This window comes from Monodelphis domestica, chromosome X (genome assembly GCF_027887165.1).
Source record: "Monodelphis domestica isolate mMonDom1 chromosome X, mMonDom1.pri, whole genome shotgun sequence".
NCBI classification, from domain to species: domain Eukaryota; kingdom Metazoa; phylum Chordata; class Mammalia; order Didelphimorphia; family Didelphidae; genus Monodelphis; species Monodelphis domestica.
This window is the reverse complement of record NC_077235.1, coordinates 57,777,792-57,800,052: the sequence shown is the minus strand read 5'-3', so window position 1 is coordinate 57,800,052 and position 22,261 is coordinate 57,777,792. Positions and strand designations below refer to the sequence as shown.

The 22,261-nt window shown below is 39.5% G+C and overlaps 1 protein-coding gene and 1 non-coding gene across 7 annotated transcripts in view; both read right to left on the bottom strand.

The window, feature by feature from the left end:
• Positions 1–22,261, bottom strand: part of TENM1 (teneurin transmembrane protein 1) — an 864,097-nt gene that overhangs the window by 167,748 nt on the left and 674,088 nt on the right. For 4 of the 6 annotated variants that reach the window (XM_056808890.1, XM_056808889.1, XM_056808886.1 and 1 more), the window contains exons 13-14: positions 2,565–2,750; positions 1,346–1,369 (exon numbers count right to left, since the gene is read on the bottom strand). In XM_056808890.1, the coding sequence (XP_056664868.1) occupies positions 1,346–1,369; positions 2,565–2,750 (210 nt within the window). The remainder of the gene's footprint in view (positions 1–1,345; positions 1,370–2,564; positions 2,751–22,261) is intronic. The other 2 variants (XM_056808891.1, XM_007507076.2) reach the window with 1 other exon arrangement.
• On the bottom strand, positions 20,722–20,780 carry MIR7262F (microRNA mir-7262f). The gene has a single exon (NR_162995.1). It is a non-coding gene; the product is annotated as a microRNA mir-7262f (primary transcript).

Genomic DNA, 22,261 nt, shown 5'->3' with positions numbered 1-22,261 from the left:
TTGTCCAGACCACGTGTTCACATGTCCGCTCTTGGAATTGTGCGACTCTTGTTTGTTTCATGGCCCTCTCCAGCAAGATCGCCAGTTACTTGAAGGCAGATTTGTGGCTGCTACTTCCCTGGCATGCCACTACGCATCTACCATAATGATATCGAGGCACATAGCTGGTTATCAAGGCATCATTATATAATGAAAGAATATATCATTTCAATACTAACAGCTGAATAGGATAACCAGAGTCAACTGTGAACACTTCTGTTATCACTGCATCCTAATGTTATCCAGAAGCTCCCCTAGCATCTTTTTTATCTGGTCTTTGTTCTACAGGAATGCTTTCTTCTTTGTGCCAGTAGTAATATCCTTCCACAGGGGGACTCTTTCTTTTCCTATCGAGATGCCATCTAGGAACTTGCCCCATATCCTGGGAGTCTGCGTAGACTTTCCAGGGAAGAAGGGGAATGTCAGAGAGAGAGGAAGAAATCATGTCTTAAAGCTCTTGGAAATTTTCCCCTAACTTCTTGCAACAAGAGAACGAATCTAAACTATTTTGGGAGACAGTCAGACCACTACTGCCTTCCTGTACATTTTAGTCTTCAACAACTTAACATTCATCTGTTCACAGAAGAAAATATAAGAGCATAAAAGAAGAAAGAAGTCCCTAGGTATTGTGGTCAGTAGAAATAATGCAGGAACTACCTTCAAAAATCCTTTCAAGCAACCACTGGGGGACAAAGGAAGACAAATCTTCCTCCGAGAAAGACAGAAAAAGAAAAAAGCTAGTTGGTTGCTAGGTGAAGCTAGTGAGCTATATATCCAGTACCCCCAAAAGGTGATGCCAGTCGAAAATGCATGTTTTCGAAGTGTTTAGATGCTTTCATGGATGAGAAGTCCACAGCAGATTTTTAAAGGGACCCTGGATAGTCTAGGTGTCATCCTTAACATTCTGATGTTGACGTCACAAAGACTGCTCCATGATCCATTACAGCATAGAATGTTTCTTTATGCTCTCTTAAGAATACTGGACAGAAGGGACAGAATGGGCAATGCTCCAAATGGGCAGCAGAGTATATAGGCTGGTGCCACTCACAAAAATCTACTTAAACCTAGATCTTTAAGTCTGTCCCTGCTGTTCACATCTGAGTTTCTCTCACTCAAGTGAAGAAGAATGGCAAGGCTAGAGATGGGGTCCTTATACTGTCTATCAGTCCACTATTCTGGAAAATTGACATTTCTTTTTTGGGTGTCTCACTCAGTCTCTCACAGCTTGAGCCCAGAAACAACACAGGGTGCTGCAAGTGAAAAGTACATGCATGTTTTTGTTATAATGCTGGTGAGAAAATCTTACCTCGGACAGCATCTAAGTAGTGAGCTAAAGCAGGAAAAAACAAACAAGGAGAATGGTTGAATAAATTTCTGAGAAACCAATGGTGTGTGTATGTTTGTGCGTGTGTGTGTGTGTGTGTGTATGTGTGTCCTAATGGTTTACCATCTGTTGCCTTGTAGGAGAACTGTAAACTGTGAAGTGCTGAAATGCTGACTTGTCACCCGTGGGTGCTGACGCTGGGCCGTGTGTAGAGTGGGGGAGGGAAGAGATGAATGGCATTTAGAAAAGAAACCCAATTAGGCTCCTTCAAAAATGTCATATTTCATTAAAAATGTCATCTTAGTTTTATCTTCTGGGAAAAAGACCAGCTTGGGCTTCTTCTTGGTGATAGCTTTAGGAGGGAATATTTGTGAAAACAACTTTGGTTAGCAGTGAGATTTAAATCTCACCCTTCCCTCCTCACCATTTCCATCAATCTTAAATATTTTCTATAGCCACCATAGATAAGATTTACTATAACTTTAGTAGAGTGGAAATTCAGTTTAAGATGTTATACATACATAGAAATAGAGTGCGTGTGTGTGTGTGTGTGCGCGCGTGTGTGTGTGGTGTCTCCTAAGGGACTTAGGACAAACTATACTCCTATTTGAAAAACAATTTTAAAAAGTCTCCCATTGATAGAGGGTCTAGACTAAATTTCATGTAGCTTAAAGGTAACACATAAATAAGTATGTGTTAAAGTATCTATAACCAAAGAGATAATATAGGCTTTTCTTCCCCTGACCCTTTAAGACTTTATCTTCTGTCTTACTATCAATTCCAAGACTGAAGAATGGCAAGGGCTAGGCAATGGGGGTTAAGTGACTTGGCCAGGGCCCCACAGCTAGAAAGGTCAGATTTGAACCTAGGACTTCCTGACTCCAGGCCTGGCTCTCTATCCACTGTGCTACCTAGCTGTCCCCACCCCCAGACTTTTCAAAAGAGAAAAAAGTGATGACATTTGACCTTCATAACGAAAGACACAGTTCTATTGATTAAGACACAAAGAACTCCACACACTTGAAAAATAGGGACAATGGTGAATGCTGAAACATTGTGGAAAGAAATGTTCTTCTCGAGTGTCAAGGAGAATATGAGTAATGGCAGCCCAAGTTCACAGGACTCTTGTCCCTACTTGCCATGGGACCGGCATACCGTTAGTGAGGTTGACTAATGTGTTCTAAAACATAACAGCACTTACCAATAGTACAGTGGTCTCCTTCCCAGCCTGGGCTGCACTCACACTTCCCATCTCTGCAGTGTCCATGTTCAGCACAATGAGCAGGGCAGGTGCGCTCCTCACAAGTGGGTCCTACCCAGCCTTCTTCACACTGGCAAATTCCCCTGGAGCAGACTCCGTGGCTACCACAATCCATGGTGCAGAGTTCTGTTGGAAATGCAGAAGAAGATACACTTTCATTCTGATCAGGTCATTAAGACCAATCTTGACTTCCACTCAGAGTCACAACAAGCATTGGATAAATGGGGCAATGGCATGGGAAGGATCACTACTTCTTCCTGTCTTGGTGAATGATGCCGCCCTCTGTATAGGTTTCTACCTTCCTACGTGCAAACTGCAACCCAAGCCCTGAAGCCACACCAGGGTCTCAGATTCATGATGCCCTGCCTTTTTCACCCAACTTAGTGTGGGAAGGCAATGGACCACCTCTTCCTCTGGGGAGACTGAATCTGCTGTGAGATGATGCTCTGTGGTGCTTCTGCCACTGTACTGTTCCTTCCTGCTGAGTTTGTCCCAGGTGTGATAATTCTTAGTTATAGCACTGCTTCCATTCTCCTCAGAAAGGCATTATAATTTCCCAAGACTCCATATGTATGCACAACATTGAAAATTCAAACAATATTGCAAAGAACCCTAGTTGTCAGATGAACTTGCCAAAGTGCTCAGTGTGCTTGAAGTTACGTCTCGAAGAGTAAAATAAAATCTGAAATCCAAACTGAGTTGGGAAAGTTGGTAAAAAGATAATAACGCTCAATGTTTAGCAATGAAGCTGATGCCAAACAAACATCGAGTGGGTTTCATTAAAAATTCATTAAGAACACCAAGCAGGGTGCAGGGAGTTTATGATGTTACAATAAATCATTGAAAAAACAGGAAATACACCCGATGCTTCATTTAGGAAGGCAAGTTCTACAATGGGAAAGATGTTAACTTTTTAATAAAATCCTCTGTATACAAAGGGTGAAGCTGTCAGCGATGGCAATCAGCCTGTTTCTTTAATCATACTAACAATATTTGCATTTAGTTTAAACATTTTAAATGACTCCCAATTGATTAAAAAAATACCCAGCCTTCTTATCTTGAAATGCCATTCAATACTGAGTCAATCCCCTCACAGGGGGTAGTATAAGTCTAGCTGAGCTCCCCTTTTCTCCCTTGCCTTTTTTGGCCCTATTTCATCGAAACTGAATAAAACCCAAATAAATCAAGACTGTATTGGGTCTGATATACCTCATGCTGGAGGATGACAGCAGCTAGATAAAGTTGTTGAAAAACATACCATCCCTTTGGTACAGTGAACCACACCTTTTTGTATGGAAGAATGTAAGCTATTATTCATCTTTTCAGGCTGGAAAGTATGGAAGGAGAAGGGAGGGATGGAATAAGTGTTTATATAATGTTTATGATGCTTTAGAAATTGTGCTAAGCCCCTTTTACTAATATTACCTAATGTGAACCTCACACCAACCCTGGGAAGTAGATGCTGTTCTTAGTCCCATTTTAGAGTTAAGGAAGCTGAGACACACAGAGAGGTTAAATGACTTGCCCAGGGTCATGCGTCTAGTAAGTATCTGAGCCTGGATTTGAGAGCAGGTCTTCCTGACTCTAGACCAAGCATATTTCCTTGTGTCACTGCCTGGCCCTGGGTGAGAAAAATAGTAATTTTCTTCCAAGAAGAGATCAGGATGGTGGGAGATTATGAGTAGTATGGCATCATAAGACAGTGACGGGCAATGGAAGGAGAAATCAAGTTCACAATGAACTTGGTGAGAGACCAAAGTAAAATGAATCTGTGGGCATTTTAGAGTGAAACTGGGTGAAAGAGTAGAGCCAGACAAAAAAGAGGAAAATATCTCCAAAGGTGGTGATCAACTCTTATTTCCAACAACGACACTAGAGTCAACACATTTAGATTCCAATATTGGAGTCTCTCATGTAAAATACACGAGGATGGAGAAATAGCATCAAAGAAACCAAAGATGAGCAGATTAGCTAGAATAGCACAAATCTCCACAGAGAGGTCTGCTTTAGAGGCAAGAACATTTTGAAGGCATCGAGAGAACACTTCTCAAGGTCTCTGATGGGAGAGGAATAGGGAAAAGATACCAAAGATTTAGAAAGTCTTAGACTTTGTCATTACCAAAAAATGACAAAATATTAATAATTAGAGGCAATAGGTGGTGCTGCTGTGGATAGAGCCTATGGTTAGGAAGACAAATTCACATAGTAACTATGTGACTCTGGGCAAGTCACTTAACCCTGTTTGCTTCAGTTTCCTCATCTGTAAAATGAATTAGAGGGGTCAGTGAGGTGGCTCAATGGATTGAGAGTCAGGCCTAGAGAAGGGAGGACCTGGGTTCAAATCTGACCTCAGATACTTCCTAGCTATGCGACCCTGGCCAAGTCACTTAACCCCCATTGCCTACCCCTTACCGCTCTTCTGCCTTGGAGCCAATAACCTGTATTGATTCCGAGACAAAAGTAAGGTTTTTTTAAAAAAATGAACCGGGGTAAGAATTGGCAAACCAATCTTTGCCTAAAACTCTGAATGGGGGCATGAAGATGATTCACTGATACATGATTGAAACAACTGAATGACAACATAACTATAATTTGTATGATTAATTTCCCATCTCTACGAATGTTTTTGGGAAAACGTAATACATATGAATTATATATTACGATTATGATGTGAGAAGAGAAAAGGTCTTGGACAAATGATATTCCATGGTGAGAAATATCTTTATAGCCCCAGAGCTGACTGAGAAGTAGAGTGAATATTAGATTCCGTTGCTTATTGTTGGGTGATTTCTATACCTTCAACTATTCCCTCTAGGTAGACAGTTCCTAAATCGCTATCTCTATGCCTCGATTCATATTTCTAACTGCCCACCAGACAACTTAACAACTCCTTATTTTCAGTCTTAGTAACAATTCTATGACATAAGAGTAAGGGATAGGTAAACAAGGGTAAGTGACGTATGCAGGGGGCACACAGCTAGGAAGTGTTTGAGGCCCGATTTGAACCCAGGTCCTCCCAACCGCAGACCTGGCACTCTATTCACTATAGTAAAGTAGCTGTCCCCTGCCCGTTAGACATCTTATCCTAAATGTGTTGCTGGCGTCTTCACCTCTATAATGTCACAGAAATGCAGTAACTCAAGGGTCAGAAGACACTCAAGATGGTTCAGAAAGCATCCAACCAATCTCTATTTGAACAAGAATCATCTCTATAACAACTCCTCCCACTAAGTGGGAGCTACACATCCTCTGGGTGAGGATAGTCCAGGGAGAGAGAGCCTCCTCCCTTCTGGGGTCAGTCTACTGCTTACTTAATTATTAAGCAATGTGGTATGATGGAGAGAGTTCTAGGAAGACCCAGGTTCAGCTCCACCTCTAAGTTTTCCCAAATGTGAGACTCTAACTACTCAACCTCTTTGTGTGTCTAAGGGACTTGACTAGAGTTACAGAGGTAATGGCGGAGCTGGGAGGTGAGCCCACAGAACCTGTACACACCACAGTGTATTTCGAGAAATCTTCTCTGCAAAGACAGCTGGTTGGTTGCTTGAGAGAGTTTCCCAAGCTGAGAAAAAATCACAGATCCTTCGGGGAAGTCATGATAAAGAAATTGTTCTTTATGTGAAGTCTATACTTGCCAGGCTGCTGAACCGAATTGGAGGAAGTTATACAGCTGTGCTGAGTCCGCTCCACATTTATTCCAGGCACTATTCCATTTAGCCCTTTCTGCAGCACACCAGTCCTCTGACCCTTCCCTGTTAAGAGTCTCTGACACATCCCAGAGTAGCTGTTTCACCTCATCTCTCCTCAAGCTACCTACAACATTCCTTCTCTCCCCCCCTCTTAGTAGAGGATTGTGTCTCAGTATTCCAAAAGAAAGCGAAGCCATTCATAGCGAACTCCTCTTCTCCCATTTCAAACCTCATTATCACACTCACTCCTCTTCTCCTTTTCTTCAGTTTAGGAGGATGAGACATGATCCTCTCCTTGCTAACTAACATCTATCCCTCTACTTGGGCCTTCAAGCTTATCCCCTCCTGTCTACTCTGGAAGCTTGTCCCTTTGATTATCTCCTCATTACTCTGAATTTTCAAACTCTTTGTCTAATGTCTTATTTCTTGCTGACCACAAAATTCTCTCCATCCTCAAAACATCATGCCTTGACCTTACTATCTTCTCAGGTTATTGCTTTATGTCTCCTTTCATAGCCGAATTCCTGAAAAAAGCCTCCTTGGAGATTCTTGCCTCCAACTTTTTGACTTCCCATTTCCTTCTTAACCCCTTACAACTTGGCTTTTGTTTGAAATGGCTTTAGGATCGTCAAGATCTCTATTCATAAATCTAAAGGCCTGCTCTCAGTCCTGACCGCTTGTGACCTTTCTGCAGTATTTTTCGCTGCTGACCACCTCCTTCTGGATCATCTTTCCACCTGGAGATTTCATAACACTGTTCTCTTACCAAATGTCTATTATGGCCCTTCTCAGTCTTTTATAGCCTATCCTCTATTCATGGAAACACTAGGGTTTTGACTTGGGCCCTCTCCTATTCTTTTTTATAATCTCTTTGAATGGATGATTCCATTTGTTTCCCTAGATTCTATGATCATCTTTATGCAAATAATTCCTAAATCTAGATATTTAACTCTCATATCTCTCCTGAGCTCTGGCAGGACACCTCCGACTTCCTGCTGGACACTTCTACCTGGCTCTCTCATGAGTATCTCAAATTCAACATGTCCAAAACAGAGACTTATTTTCCCCCCACAAATCTTCCTTATAATGTTCTCATTTATGTTGAAGGTAAATACTCTGCTCATTGGCTCTGCACTGGCTTTCCTTTTGGAAAAAAAATATAAACCTATTTGGAATGTAAAGCCTCTTGAAACTCCTAACTCCTTTCAGCCAGGATAAGCACCACCTCTTTCGAGAAGTCTTTCCTGCTTCCATTTATATCTTGGCCATTCGCCTTCTCCATTTACCTTGCCCCCCCAAACCCCTGCCAAACAACTCTGCAATTTCATATGTGGCTTGCATTCATTGCTGCCTGTGAACATGCCGTGCCTTCTTAGCAGAATGTAAGTTTCTTGTATCCTAGCTGTAACACCTTACATGTGCCTGGCATGCAGGATGTGTTTAGCAAATGGTCGTTAAATGATTCACAGTTGTGGTTAGTCTTCTACATGTTCTTCAGCTTATCAATATCCTTACTAAAATGTAGGCCAAGAGTTGAATTTGATACTATAGATGTGCTCTGACCAGTGTTGAGGAGAGTGAAACTAGAACCTAATGGAAAAGTCCCTAATTGGCAGCGGTGGGCCTTTATCATATATTTTCAACCTAGTACCATTTGTTCTTAGCTAAGAAAAGCACATAATTTATTATCTGGTCAGCATTGTTATTGTTCAGTAATTTTCAGTTGTGTCCAACTTTTTGCGACTCCATTTGGGGTTTTCTTGACAAAGATACTGGAGTGGTTTCCCATTTTGTTCTTTAGTTCATTTTATAGATGAGGAACTGAGGCAAACAAGGTTAAGTGACTTGCCCAAGGTCACACAACTAGTGTCTGAAGCCAGATTTGAACTTGGGAAGATGAGTCTTCCTGATTCCTGGCCTGGCATCACTCTACCCACTTAGCCACCTGGCTGCTCCTAGTTAACATCAAAGTGCCAAAATATGTGTGTGTGTGTGTGTGTGTGTGTGTGTGTGCTGTAGAGAAGAGTGAAGGCAGAAGGGCCTGCATATTTACCTGTTTATTTTTTAAAAAAGAATATATATATATCTAAAGACCTAAAATAATAGAATAAAGCAAAGAGGCCCATTTCTTCCACTATAATTTCACATAATTCTAGAAAAGCTAGAGATAGCAATAAAACAAGAAAAAGAAATTGAAAGCATAAATATCGGTAAAGACAAAACTATCCCTATTTGCAGACAACACAATGATTTACTTAGAAAACCCCTGAGAATCAAAAAAGAAATGAAGTGGAAAAAATTCATAGGAAGATACAAAATAAACCCCCCAACTGATTGGCATTTCTCAATAGGCATAATCAAATGAAAGAAACAATAAAAAGAGAAATCCCAATCAAAAAACCTACAAAACGCCTATTTTACATGAGAGTTAATCTATTAGTATATTGAAAGATAAATAACTACAACTACAAAACACTCTTTAAAGAAATAATTTCAAAGAATAATTGGAGGGATGGTCATTAATATTATAAAATTATGAGAATACCTAATTTAATTTATAGATTTAGTTCTATATCAGTTAAGATCAAGAGGTGCTTTACAGAGCTAGACAAAATAATGCAAAAATTTCTACGGAGGAACAAAAGCCCTATAATAATCTTCAGGGATTTTTAAAAGTATAAAATGAAAGGGAAATAGCACTTCTTAGATCTCAAATTACAGTTGAAAAGCAGTGATCATCAAAACAAAAAAAAATAATGTTTAAAAATTTTAAGGTACATCAGAAGGAAAAAAAAGCCACTTTTAAATTCCCTTTTTATTCTTCAAAAGTTGTGGGCTACTATGTCAGCTGCTCCATCCTTTGGGTAGTATTATTATGCTGTTTGAGAACCCAAAAGAGGACTAAAGCATCTGGATCTATTGTACCACAGGCAGTTTGTCATGGAAGTTTTAGTAAAAACAAAGTCAATAACTGAGGACCTCTAAATTGTTATTCTCATTTTAAGGTGGGATTTCTAAATTTAATTAAAACCAACGTTCCATTTCAGTTCAGAGAAGCTTGGTTCAGTATTCCTCCTATTTTATAGTAATCAGAATGGTGCTGTGAAAAGATTGGAGTTAGAGGAATTGTATTCAAGTCTGGCTTTTCCACCATCTGTGGGACCTTGGCTAAGCCTCTTTGCTTCTTCAGGCCTTAGTTTGCCTCAAATGGAGAATGAGATGATTGGACTAGGCCAGTGGTTCTCAACCTTTCTAATGCCGTGACCCCACAATACAATTCCTCATGTTGCAGTGATGCCAAACCAAAAAATTATTTTGGTGGCGACTTCAAAACTGTAATTTTGCTCCAGTTCTGATTCAGAATGTAAATTCCTGATATGCTGCATTATGTCTTCTCATTGCTACAAAGTGAGAGGTTGAGAACCGTTGAACTAGATGATCTCTAAAATTACTTCTAGCTCTAGCTCTGTGATTCTATGAACCATCTATTCCCCTCCACATACCTATGAGCTGTGTCTCTCTTAATATAGCCTGAGAGAGCCTGGCTTGTTTTTTTGACAGTCATATCGCACTGATGAGTCATATTTAAAAAGTCCATTAAAATCTTCAGATATTTTTCAGATGAACTGTAGTCTAATCTCCTAATTTTATACTTGGGAAGTTGATTTTTTTGAAACAAGAGTCAGCCTTGGCATTTACTCCTCTTCAGTTTCTTCTTATGTGATTTGGCCCAATGTTTTATGACATCAAGAATTTTTCTGGATTGTGACTGTCAATACCATTAACTCATTCTCTCTCCTAGCTTTGAGCCATTTGCAAATATGATAAACATGCTGTCTATACCTTTAGTTAAGACTGATAAAGTTGTTCAGATAATTCAAATGAACATGACCTTCTTGGACCAACCTTTTTTTCCCAGCCATTCAGAACAGTATGGAATAAATTTAAATATATGATTGTCTTTATAATCCACATTTCTCCATTCTTCCCCCTTCCCCAAAAAGCAAGCCAAATACTGTCAAATGTTTTGTTAAAATCTAAGTAAACTAGGGGACAGTTAGGTGGCTCAGTGGATTGAGAGCCAGACCCAGAGATAGGAAGTCCTGGGTTCAAATTTGACCTCAAACACTTCTCTCAGACACTTCCTAGCTGTGTGACCCTGGGCAAGTCACTTGACCCACATTGCCTAGTCCTTACTTGGTATTGATTCTAAGAGAGAAAGTAAGGGTTTAAAAAAATAAGTAAACCACAGCAATGGAATTCCATTGACTAACCCTGTAGTAACCTGTCAAAATAGGAAATGAAGTTAGTTTGCTATGATCGGTTCTAGTTGAGGCCATACTGGCTAAAATGATTGTTGCTTCCTTTTCCAGATGCTCATTAATCATCCCTTCTACAGTATGTTTTAGAATGTTTGTAGTAATCTAAATTAAGCTAACTAGCCTCAAATTTGCAGATTCTATTCTCTATCCTTTTCTTAAATATTCTAATTTTTTGCTTGACACAGTTTAATGAATGCTTTTAAAATGAATAAATATAAGCCTAACAAATACTTGCTGAATAAATGAATGGATGAATGGAACTGGAGGGAAAATGAGAAGAGCATAGTCACACTTGGAAATGAAGAGGCTCACATCAGATGACTACCTTCTGAGTAAAGCAAGAGATAAAAGGGCACCAGTGAGACATCAGAGAAGGAGAGGAGCTAAATATTTTAAGAGAACTGTGTTTAGCAACAGGCACTGAGGGTGGCGGGTCATGGCTATAGATTGAATCTCTAACCAGGCATCTCATAACAGTGTATTCTTGCTCAGAGGGGAGGCTACGTGAAAGTTCATGGGGAGATTAGAATGAATACTTTCCCACTACCAGAAAAAACACTCAGGCCTTTTGCCCTACTGATGGCGGATGGCCAAGATTACCATCTTAGATAAAGAGTGACATGTTGGTAGATGGCTGTGTCCTAAAGCTATGCTACTTGACCTACCTAACTACTAGGGAGTCCCCAATAGCAGGGTTGCCAGTGGTAAGACGTTCTCTTACTTTGGTACACCCAAAGTAAGAGAATATGTGTGTGTGTGTGTGTGTGTGTGTGTGTGTGTGTGTGTGTGTGTATTAACACTTCATGTCACTGAATAAGCACATTGGAGAAGACTACAGGAGTAATCACTAGCAACTATGGTAAACAATATGAGTTGACCTTAGTAGACAATGAATGCATTTCATTCAGGCAGTGGTAGAGCAATATGAGGACTATAAATAGGAAGGAATCTGGGACAAGTAAGCTGGGTGCTAGAAAGAAAGGTACTAAGAAAAACCAATGGCACAATGGCTTTTTTAGCCCCATGCTGGGAAGTGAACTTGGGGCTAGAATCTAGGGCTCTTACACTGTTTGGGGAGTACCAAGAGGGTGGAGACGAGGAGCTTTTTTAGGTGTCCCAGCACTTAAACACTTGACAGATAGTAATAATCCCTCTGGTTCTTTCTCTTTTCTGAGAGAGCAAATGGGTTCGGCTTGGCTGTACAGAACAGATGCCCTAGTCCTTGCACACGTGGGCTCTCGGCCAAGTGTCTGCTTGAATCCTCTCTTCAAAGGTCCATGAGAAATGAAACTTTGGAGGGCTGCTGCACTGAGCAAGCAAATGAGGTCAAATCTTAAGTCACTTGTACACTCGCCTCACTGTGCCCAAAGTGTAAGGCACAACTCCAATTGTGAGTGCAAGTTTCAGTGTGCTTATTAAGTAAGTGCCCAAATGGGAAGTGGCTTTCCTTTAAATGAGAGATTCACCTAAAATACATTATCATCAGGCAAAACAAAATTAAACAATGAACATTTGTCACTCTCAATGGCCATAGCCTTGCACTGTTTCTATTCCTGAATAATGTTTCTGGACTAGGTAGAAACTATTTATCCATCATGATTGTCTTCCCCCATTGGGGTGGAGAGTAGGAAGAACAAGATAAAAGATGTTGACAACTGTGTAATTTACAACAGGTGAAGTTGAATGGTATTGTGCGCTAATGTATTTGTCTTATGAATAGTTTCATTCCACGTGTACTATTTTCTATCTGGTTGAAAATATATTAACATTACAGGCTGCAAAAAATGACAAAAGAATGCTAAAATATAAACATTCTTCTCTGAAAATGTATTGGAAAGGAACATGAAAAATATAAGCAGACTTTAAAGTTCTATTGAGACATTTCATTTTTAATAAGTTTCTTTCTCCATGCCAACAATGAACAACACTTGTATAAATTGAACTTGGATATAACAGGAGCATTTCTTTGTTGCATGCCGACAAAGAACAATTTGATTAAACAGTAAATCCTTCAGAGTCCTGCTCAGAGACATTTCTCCGAGATTTACTTTTTAGACAAAAATCTCCTAGCAAAGTAATTTTTTTCCTTGTGCCTTCCTAGCTCATTGACAGGGCTCACTGTTATGATATTGGGGTACAAGAATAAGTTTCTAAATAAGCTAGCTTTTAAGAAACACACCTACCTAAATACTACAGATAGATCTTTTCCCACATTAGCCATGTTGTGAAAAAAGTAAGAAAATAAGGAAAAACATATGCTTCAATCTGTGCTCTGAGTTCATGAGTTCTCTATTTAGAGGTGGATAGCATTTTTCTTCAGGAGTATGTTGGAACTATGGTGGGTCACTGTACTGATTAGCTACCAAATCTTTCACAGTTGATTATCTTTATCATACTGCTGTTGTTGTATAAGTTGTTCTCCTGGTTCTGTTCACTTCACTTTGTATCAGTTCATATAAGTCTTCCCAGGTCTTTTTGAAATCATCTTTCTCAACCATTCATATACCATAATTTGTTCATCTGTTCTCTAATTCACGGGAATCCCTTCAGTTTTCAATTGTTTACAACCACAAAAAGAGTTGTTAAAATATTTTTGTACCCATGGGCCCTTTTCTCCTTTCATCTCTTTGGGGGATAGCCTTAGTAGCCAAGGTATGCACAGTTTTATAGCCTTTTGAGGACAGTTTCAAATTATTCTCCCAAATGATTTAGACTATTTGCAGTTCCATCAATAATACATGATTGTGCCTATTTTCCCATATAGTCTCTGGCATTTGTCATTTCCCTTTTCTGTCATCTTAGCCAATATAATAATCAGTATGAAGGGGTAGGTACTTCAAAGTTGTTTTAATGTTGATTTCTCTAATCATTAATGATATTTATATTTATATATATAATTATCATTATATCATATATCATTATATATATAATTATCATTATATATGATTTTTATATGATTACTGAGAGTTTGGGGTTCTGCTTCTGAAAAATGCTTATCCATATTCTTTAACCACTTATCAATTGGGGAATGGTTTTGTTTTTACAAATTTGGTTCAGTTCTCTATATGGTTCAGAAATGAGACCTTTATTAGAGAAACTGTCTCTAAAAATTCATTTCCCAGTTCCTGCTTTTCTTCTAATTTAGGATGCATTGGTTTTGTTTGTGCAAAAACTTCTCAATTTAATGTAATCAAAATGATACATTTTACCTCCAATAATCTTCTCCAGATACATTTTCAATGTGTATACTACAAATACAGTATATGTTGAATATGGTTAAAGAAAAATTCCACTGGGAAAATTTCCAAAGTTAATGTCACAGTCTAAAAAGAGACCAGGAGCTACCTCTAGGAACTTGGGAGGGAGGCCTTAAGAGAAATAGCAAGCAGAACCCATGGAATCAAATATATATTTCCTCACTTTTTTCTCTTAGATTTTAGTCGAACTGTTAGTGGGGGAATTCTAGGTATTACTAATATGGGTGGAAAGTGGTAGGAAAAGACAATGATTTAGAGTGGTATTGCTAATTATAGGCTGTGTCAAGGCAGTTTTTTGAAGACTTAAAGGATTAAGGAAAGTACTAAAGTCAACCAAGTTAATATATGGAGGATAAGGGGGTAAATAAAGAGGGTCACTTGCTCTGAACTAAACATTTTTATTGACAAACTTAAAAAGAATATATTTTCTACATTTTCTAAATACTTTTTCTAAAACCCTTACCTTCTGTCTTAGTACAAATTCTAAAACATAAGAGTATCTGAGACCAGATTTGAACTGAGTTCAGTGATGGCAAACATTTTAGACACCACATACTGTGACCCACCCTGCTCCCAGATGGGGTGCCATGCCCTGCCCCTCTAACTTCTTGACCCTACACAGGAGGGGGAGAAAGGGGGAGAGTTGCCGAAGTGCTCCACTTAGGGGAGGAAGTAAGTTCTTCCATTGGGCTGCTGGGCAGAGGGACAAGGAGGTGCAGTGGAGAGCAGGGGAAGGGAGCAACTCCATCTGAGTCCCTCTGCCTTTCTAGTAAGCTCTATGGAGCACGTGCCCACAGAGAGGTCTCTGTGTGCCATCTTTGGCACATGTGCCATAGATTCAAGATCACAGACCTAACTCTTCCTGACTCTAGGCCTGGCACTCTATCTACTGTATTAATTAGCTGGTCCCAGAGAAGAAATATTGGAAACATTCATTATGTTTTTATATTCTACTACTTAGATGCAGAGGAGAACTTGCCAGTTCATTATTAGTGCTGAAGAAAACAGACTCTTTTGCTGGAAGTAGTGGACCAAGATTCTGGAATCCAGTCTACAGATTACAAATATGTTACCTTAGGTAAACTTGAACTTCAGATTCCTTATCTATTAAATGGGGACAATAAGATTTGGAATCTCTAACTCATAAAGGTGTGATCTCCACGAAAATTAGACATGGTATTGAGCCTTATGATGATAAAATTCTACATAAATAGAGGAGATACAAAGTTGAGCAATCTGCTCTTGAAAATAACTTCTCCTTTTATCACAATAATAATATTAGCATTTATATAGCACTTTAAGGTTTGCAAAGAATTTTGCACACATTATCTCATTTGATTTATTTGCCCAACTTGTAAAGAGGCAGCAAAACCCTTTACATCAACACAGACTGGTTTTCACAGGGGTGTGAGCACCCTGGAGTGGATAGCCATGATTTCATTTCTCCCACAGATTCACAAGAGATGGAGGACACAGAACACAGGTGTTTCCCCTTGGCCCTTACTGAGGGCCTTTTGTTGGATTACTGCACTGGACCTATGTTTTCTTAATTTGTAAAGCTTGTAAAATCTTACCTATCCCTAATAGCTTGAATTGTTTGGCTAATTATGCTTAGACAAAAATCAAAAGCATTAGATTAAAAAACCTCATTGTAGAATGTAATGAATAACAACTAAACAGTAACTATTCTATAGGTTCCCCTGCTCCTCATTCTTGAGAACTCTTAAGTAATGAACATGAGGAATTTAGAGTTTAATCACATTAGACATTCAAGATGGCGGTTGGACTACTGTTTCATGGACCTTGGGGAACACATGATCTATGATTTTCTAAATAAAGTGACTGGTTTTGCTTTTGTAATTCTAAAATTCCCAAATGTGAAAAAAAATCCTCACCTGGATCACTAATTTTGAATTAAAAAAACCTCAGTTTGATTTTTCACAACACAAAGTCCCAGAAAAGGGAGGAAATCTGGATCATCCCATTTGCTGATACTTTGAGTCTTGTGGATCCAGCGGTTAAGGGAGGAAGGTTGGTAACGTAGCAGCTCACCTCATATCGAAGAGGTGTGTGTGTGTGTGTGTGCATGTGTGTGTGTGTGTGTATGCTCACTTAAGCCTAATAAACATTTTTAGCTAAACCAAAGTGAAATGGCTCACAGAGGACTCAAGTGCATGACTTTGATCTCATTAGCTTCATACACTAACCACTGATCCACTGAAAACTTGAATCTGACTGATTGATGGTCAGGAGAATCATCTTCCCATAGAAAAGACAGTACAAGTGGGGAATCTGCGATTTGTTCCAGTCCCCTAACTAGCCCAAAGGAATCCCTTCTGTCCTTTGTTTCCTGCCTTTCTTCCTTACAATGAGCATGATTAATATAAGTATAGTTTCTCATATTCTTGCATCTCTTTCTTTTTTTCCCAATAAACTGCAGATGTGCAGATGTGCCTGCAGAAGTCCTTAAGTATTCTGAAGCTCTTTGGTGAGAAAGAGGGTGGAGGCCTGGGAGAGCTTAAGTGAGCTCCAAAACACATCTGCTGGTAGCCCTCGGTACAGAAGCAAATGCTATTGATAGGACGGCCATTTTACAATGGACTCCGAATTCAAGTGAGCTCCCAGGGCTGCTTTGGGCGTACTGTCAGGAAGACCCCTGTGCCACAGTGTGTCCTCGCTTAGGCCCTGGGCAGTGAGTGGAGGTACATTGACGAAGTCACAATTGCTATCCAGCCAGCCAAGAGAGGCAGAGGGATGCAGTGGAGAGAGGAATGGATTGAAATCAGGAAGGCCTGGTCTCAAATCACATCCTCCCTCCACTTAAAAGCTATTTGGCGGTGGGCAGGCCCCCTAAACACTGTTCCACGGCTTCTTTATCTGTAATATTAGAATAAGAGTGCTCATAGGGCTTACTTACAGGATTATTGTGAGGCTCAGAAAGGAAGTCAAATGAAAAACCTAGATAAATCTCCCTGAGTCATTTAATCTCTGCAAACCTCAGGCAACTCTCTAAGACTATAATTAACCACTAGGTCAAGGCACTGACTGGACCAGCTCTGGAAATGTCAGTTAACATCATTGCTGATTTGTACGTTGAGAAGTTTCTGGTGTTCTTACTCAGACTTGTGATTTCGGTGGCTTCCAGTGGACCGAGAGAGAGAGATCCAGACACAGAGCTTGTAGGGGGCAGAAGCAATATTGGAATACAGGTCTTCCTGCCTCCAAAGCTGGCCCTCTATCTGCTATGCAACACAAACTGGGACTCCTACTATAGGACGGCATGAAACCAACCTGCCATTAATTTCAACCATAGCAGAAGCCCTAGGCCAATGAGCAGATACCGAAATGTCCCAAATTCTAGCAGCAGTCAAGCTAAAGGAACATTTTTTCCATAGAATTTGATGGGAGTTCTTAAGCTGGTATCAACGAACTTTTCAAAAAAACATTTTGATAACTGCATTCCCGTATAATTTGCTTCCTTGATAATCCCATGTATTTTATTTTGTGCATTTACACACGTACAGCTTAATGGTGCTGAAGATCGAGTCCTGAGCCCAGGGTCAGGAAAACCCAAGTTCAAATGTGACCTCAGATTCTTATTAGCTATGTGACAATAGGCTTCTCTGAGACTCAGTTTCCTCATCTGTAAAATGGGGATAATGATAGCACCTACTTCCCAGTGATGATGTGACGATCAAATGATATAATTTTTATACAGTTCCCTGAAGACCTTAAAGTATTACATAAATGATATTATATTTATTCTTATTTTTCTGAGAATGGGTTTACCAGACCACCAAAGGATTGGCAGGCTTCACCAGACTGCTAAGGAGCTATAGGACCCAAAAAGTGAAGGACTCTCTTTCTGTAAAGGAAAATTTTTATACCTCAAATTATTTACAGTAACTTTTTGAAGGATCAGAGAAGCAGAAGAAGAAGTAGAAACTGAGCATAACTAGGCTATGGCACGTTAATCATGACAACCTCTTCAGCAAGAAGCAGCCATTGTCAGATGCTCCTTGAAGGGCACAGATGATGGGAATAGGTTGTGAGTTTGTCATGTAGTGAGAATGAATTTTAAGAGATGGATAGCTTGCATGCTATTCTGATAGGCCACAAATATTAAGAATGCCAAGTGATTTCCAGTATACTAGATGTTTTCTCTAGGGATGATTAATGAAATAAAATGGACAGGGGGCAGGTAGGTGGCTCAGTGGATTGAAAGCCAGGCCTAAAGATAAGTGGTCCTGAGTTCAAATTTGGCCTCAGATAATTCCTGGCTATGTGACCTTATATTGTATAGCAATATATAGTATTGATTCTGAGATGAAAGGTAATTTTACCCTTACCTTCCATCTTGGAATCAATACTGTATATTGGTTCCAAAGCAGAAGAGTGGTAAGGGTTAGGAAATGGGGGTCAAGTGACTTGCTAGGAAGTGACTAAGGCCAGATTTGAACCTAGGACTTCCTGTCTCTAGGCCTGGCTCTCAATCCACTGAGCCACCCAGCTGCCCCCAAGGTAAGTGTTTTAAAAATGAAAAAAAAAATGGGTGGCAGCTGGGTGGCTCAGTGGGGGGGGGGGACAAAGACCATGCAAAATAAGAAGGCATGAGGGGTTTGATTGGTACTGGTAGAGAGAATACCATGGAGATCACAGAGTCATCTTATTATTATGATACTAAGTATTACTGGTACCAAAAAATGAACTTGCCCTCTTTAATACCTTTTTTAATCCTCTCCCAATTCTTGATTTGCCCATTTCCAGTTGCACCAGCTTGAAATGTTAATATCATTTTTATTCCTGTCTTTGCTTCATCTAAACAGTCGCTAAGACTTAGTTGCCCTTTCTTAAGCATGTCTTCCCTAAGCTATCTCCATAATTCCACAAGGATGACCAAAACAGGAGCCCAGGAATTCATATATGAATTATTGTAATAACCCAATCGATCCCTCTCACTTTAGTCTCGCCCTTTCAATACACCCTTCACATTTTACAAGATTTCTCTTCCTAAAGTACAGTTCTAATCATGTTGCTCTTTATTGCCTAAGGAAGCTAAAGCCCTTAAAGTATCATTCGAAGCACCCTAAAAATTGGCCCTAATTTAGGCCTTAAGCTACCAGGATACACTAGTTAGAACATACATCTTGAGCTCTCTATAAAGAACTTTGTCAACTCTTGCTTTTTGCTCTTGTCTCCTTCTTGGGGGCCCTTCTTCCATCTCTACCAGTTGAACTTATACCTGCTCTTCAATATTCAGCCTAGTTGCAATCTCTACCAAGATGCCTGCCTTGAATGTGATTTGAGTCTTTGAGGGATCAAGGAAAGTAATAGGGAAGAGAGTCAGGCAAATGTGTTGAGAAAAGTTAGTTTGATTCGTGTTAAAACTCTAGAATGGATTAATAAAGGGATGGTTAGTGAGTGCTGAGAAAGGGAAGTGATGATCACTACAAGTCTACATGGCTTCATTAAAAACAAGTCACTAATCTAATTTCCTTTTTTGACAGGGTTACTAAGATCACTATGTCAGGAGAATGTTGTAGAAATGTATATATGTCTGGATTTCAGCAAGCCATCTGACAAAGTATGTCAAAGCATTCTTGTGGTAGTCAGAATGACAGTATAGTTAGGTGGATTTGGAAATGGTTGAATGAATGTACCCAGAGAGTAGTGATTATAATACTGATGGCAGCCAAGAAGGACATCTCTAGTGGACTGCCATTATCAATTACTTAGATGAAGAGATGGATGGCATTGGCTAACTGAGATATACCTAGATGGGGTGATCAGTAAGGTGAAGAGATTCAAGGATTTGCTAAGGAAATTGAGGATGTCTAGATAGGAGAATAGACTTGGGGAAAGAGGATATAATAGTTGTCTCCAAGTATTTGAAGGGCTGTCTTTCAGAAGAAGGATGAGATATATTCTCTTTGGTTCTGGGAAGGCAGGACCAGTAGCAATCAGTGGAAGTGGCAGAGAGACAGATTTTGGCCCAATATAAAGAAAAACAGTGAATGCTTTTTGAACACGTTTTTTTAAAAACTGAATTGAACAAACAGATATGAGTAAATGGCATGTTATGATATTGGAAGTGATGAGTTTCCCATCACTGAAGGTTTTCAAATAGAGTTCAGATGATCACCCCTCTCAGGGATGTTCTAGAACCCATGGTCATACATGGGTCGGAATAGGTTACCTCTAAGGTCTCTCCCAATTTGATATTCTGGACTTCTGAGAGGAATTCATCTGAAACATGGTTCTACGGCAATTTGTTCTTTCTTAAGGCATTCATTCCATACAATCATTTAATGCAACATTCACAAATATACTTTTTCTCTCCTAGAATGTGACTCCCTTAACAATAAGAACTGTTGTATTTATCTTTGTATATCCCAGAAGAGAGAGCACAGGTGTCTTGAACTTAATAAATACTCAATATTAATTGACGCTATGAATGAATCAGTTTATGCCTTGAATGAACCCTAAATTACTTGAGTGCCAAATATGGGATGCTAAGATTTAAAACTGGAAGAATTCTTAAAGATCATGGAACCCCAGAGTTAGAGAAACTTTGGTGTCCGTGTAGTCCAATCTGTATCATCCACAGCGTGTCTGATCGATATTCTTAAAGCACAGGTCTGATCGTATTCATCCGTGGCTTCCAGTTGCCTCGATGATCAACTGCCAACTCCTTTATATGGTATTTCAAGCCTGTTGTGATGTTGTTCTTAACTCTCATTTAGTTTGACTGTCCATTACTCCCTTGCAGGTCCTCTGCATTCTGAAGGGACTTGCTTGCTGTGGTCACGGAGAATATGATACAGGTTGGCCCAAAAGCCTTTGCACAGTTTTAATATTTAATGTTTTAAAACTGCACTAAGTCTTTTGAGACACCCTGGATTTTTGATCTCTGTTTTTCTGCACAGGATATCTTTCATTGTGGAATGTTCTTCCTTCTCATCTTGGCTCCTTGGAAATCTGTAGCTCTCTTCAAAACTCAGTGACACTGTTTGTAGTCCATTAAAAATCCAGATCTTTCTCTTAAGGCCATTGTTGTCTCCCTATGCCTCACCTCTATTTTTCACTTATGAAGATTATTTAACCCCCCCACCCCCAAGATGTAGACTCTAAATGATCAGTCTATTGCAAATATTAATAATATGGAAATAGGTCTTGATCAATGATACATGTAAAACCCAGAGGAATTGCGCATCAGCTATGGGTGGGGGGAGGAGGTGAGGGAAAGAACATGAATCATGGAACCATGGAAAACTATTCTAAATTAATTAATTAAATAAATGAATTTTTAAAAAAAGAAATAAACACAGAATAAAAACAACTGCTTGATCACATGGTTTGATGGGGATACAATTGGGGCTGTAGACTCTAAACGATCAACCTGGTACAAATATCAATAATATGGAAATAGGTCTTGATCAATGACACATGTAAAACCCAGTGGAATTGTGCATTGGCTACAGGAGGGGGGAGGAAGGAGGGGAGGGAAAGAACATGAATCATGTAACCATGGAAAAATAGTCTAAATCAATTAATTAAATAAATAAATTAAAAAATTTTAAATTAAATAAAAAAATAATAACCCCCCAAGAGCTCCAATGTAAGAATTTACCTTGATCTTCATTAAGGTCATAGGATCAAAGCTTAATAGGTGGAAAGAATGCTTGAGATCACCATGTCCAGCCCCATCATTTTACAAGCAGGTGAAGTTTTGGGCCTGGAGAGGGGAAGAGCTAGCTCAAGGTCAAACATAGCACCCCATATCTATGGAAGGAAGGGGTCTCAGAGGCTATCTAGGGAAGTGAGGTCACACATTAGGAGGTGTCAAAGCTGGGATTCAGACCCAAGGATTCTGACTTCAAATCTGGCAGGGTTTCTACTGAACCAAAGATCTCGGGGACAAGTACTACTCAAAAGTCAGTTCTCAGACTGTTATGGTGCCCAGTCCCTTGTGAAGTGCAGCCAAATAGCAAAGCTTTGTGTGCAAAGTGCAGCCACCAATTTTCAAGAGCATGAAAGTGATCACCTCAGAGAAGAGAAGCTTCTTTGTCTTATTTCATTATCAGAGGACTCCTGGGGAAAACAGCATCCTGTGGCCCCTTTGGGCCCGTGACTCAGAGGATTGAAAAGCTCCTTCAAAATGGAGAAGAGAGGTCGACATTTTGTAAGTTCCACTCCCCCCCCCCCAACAAATCACTATGAAATGGGAAATGTGCTTCAATTTAAATCATCATGAAGAGGCATATGCCTTAATCCTACATAATAAAAACATTCACAATTTTTGGCTTCTCTGAATTTTAACTATGTTGCCAAAACCGAGGTTTTTTAAAAAATGAATTTTTATAAAAATG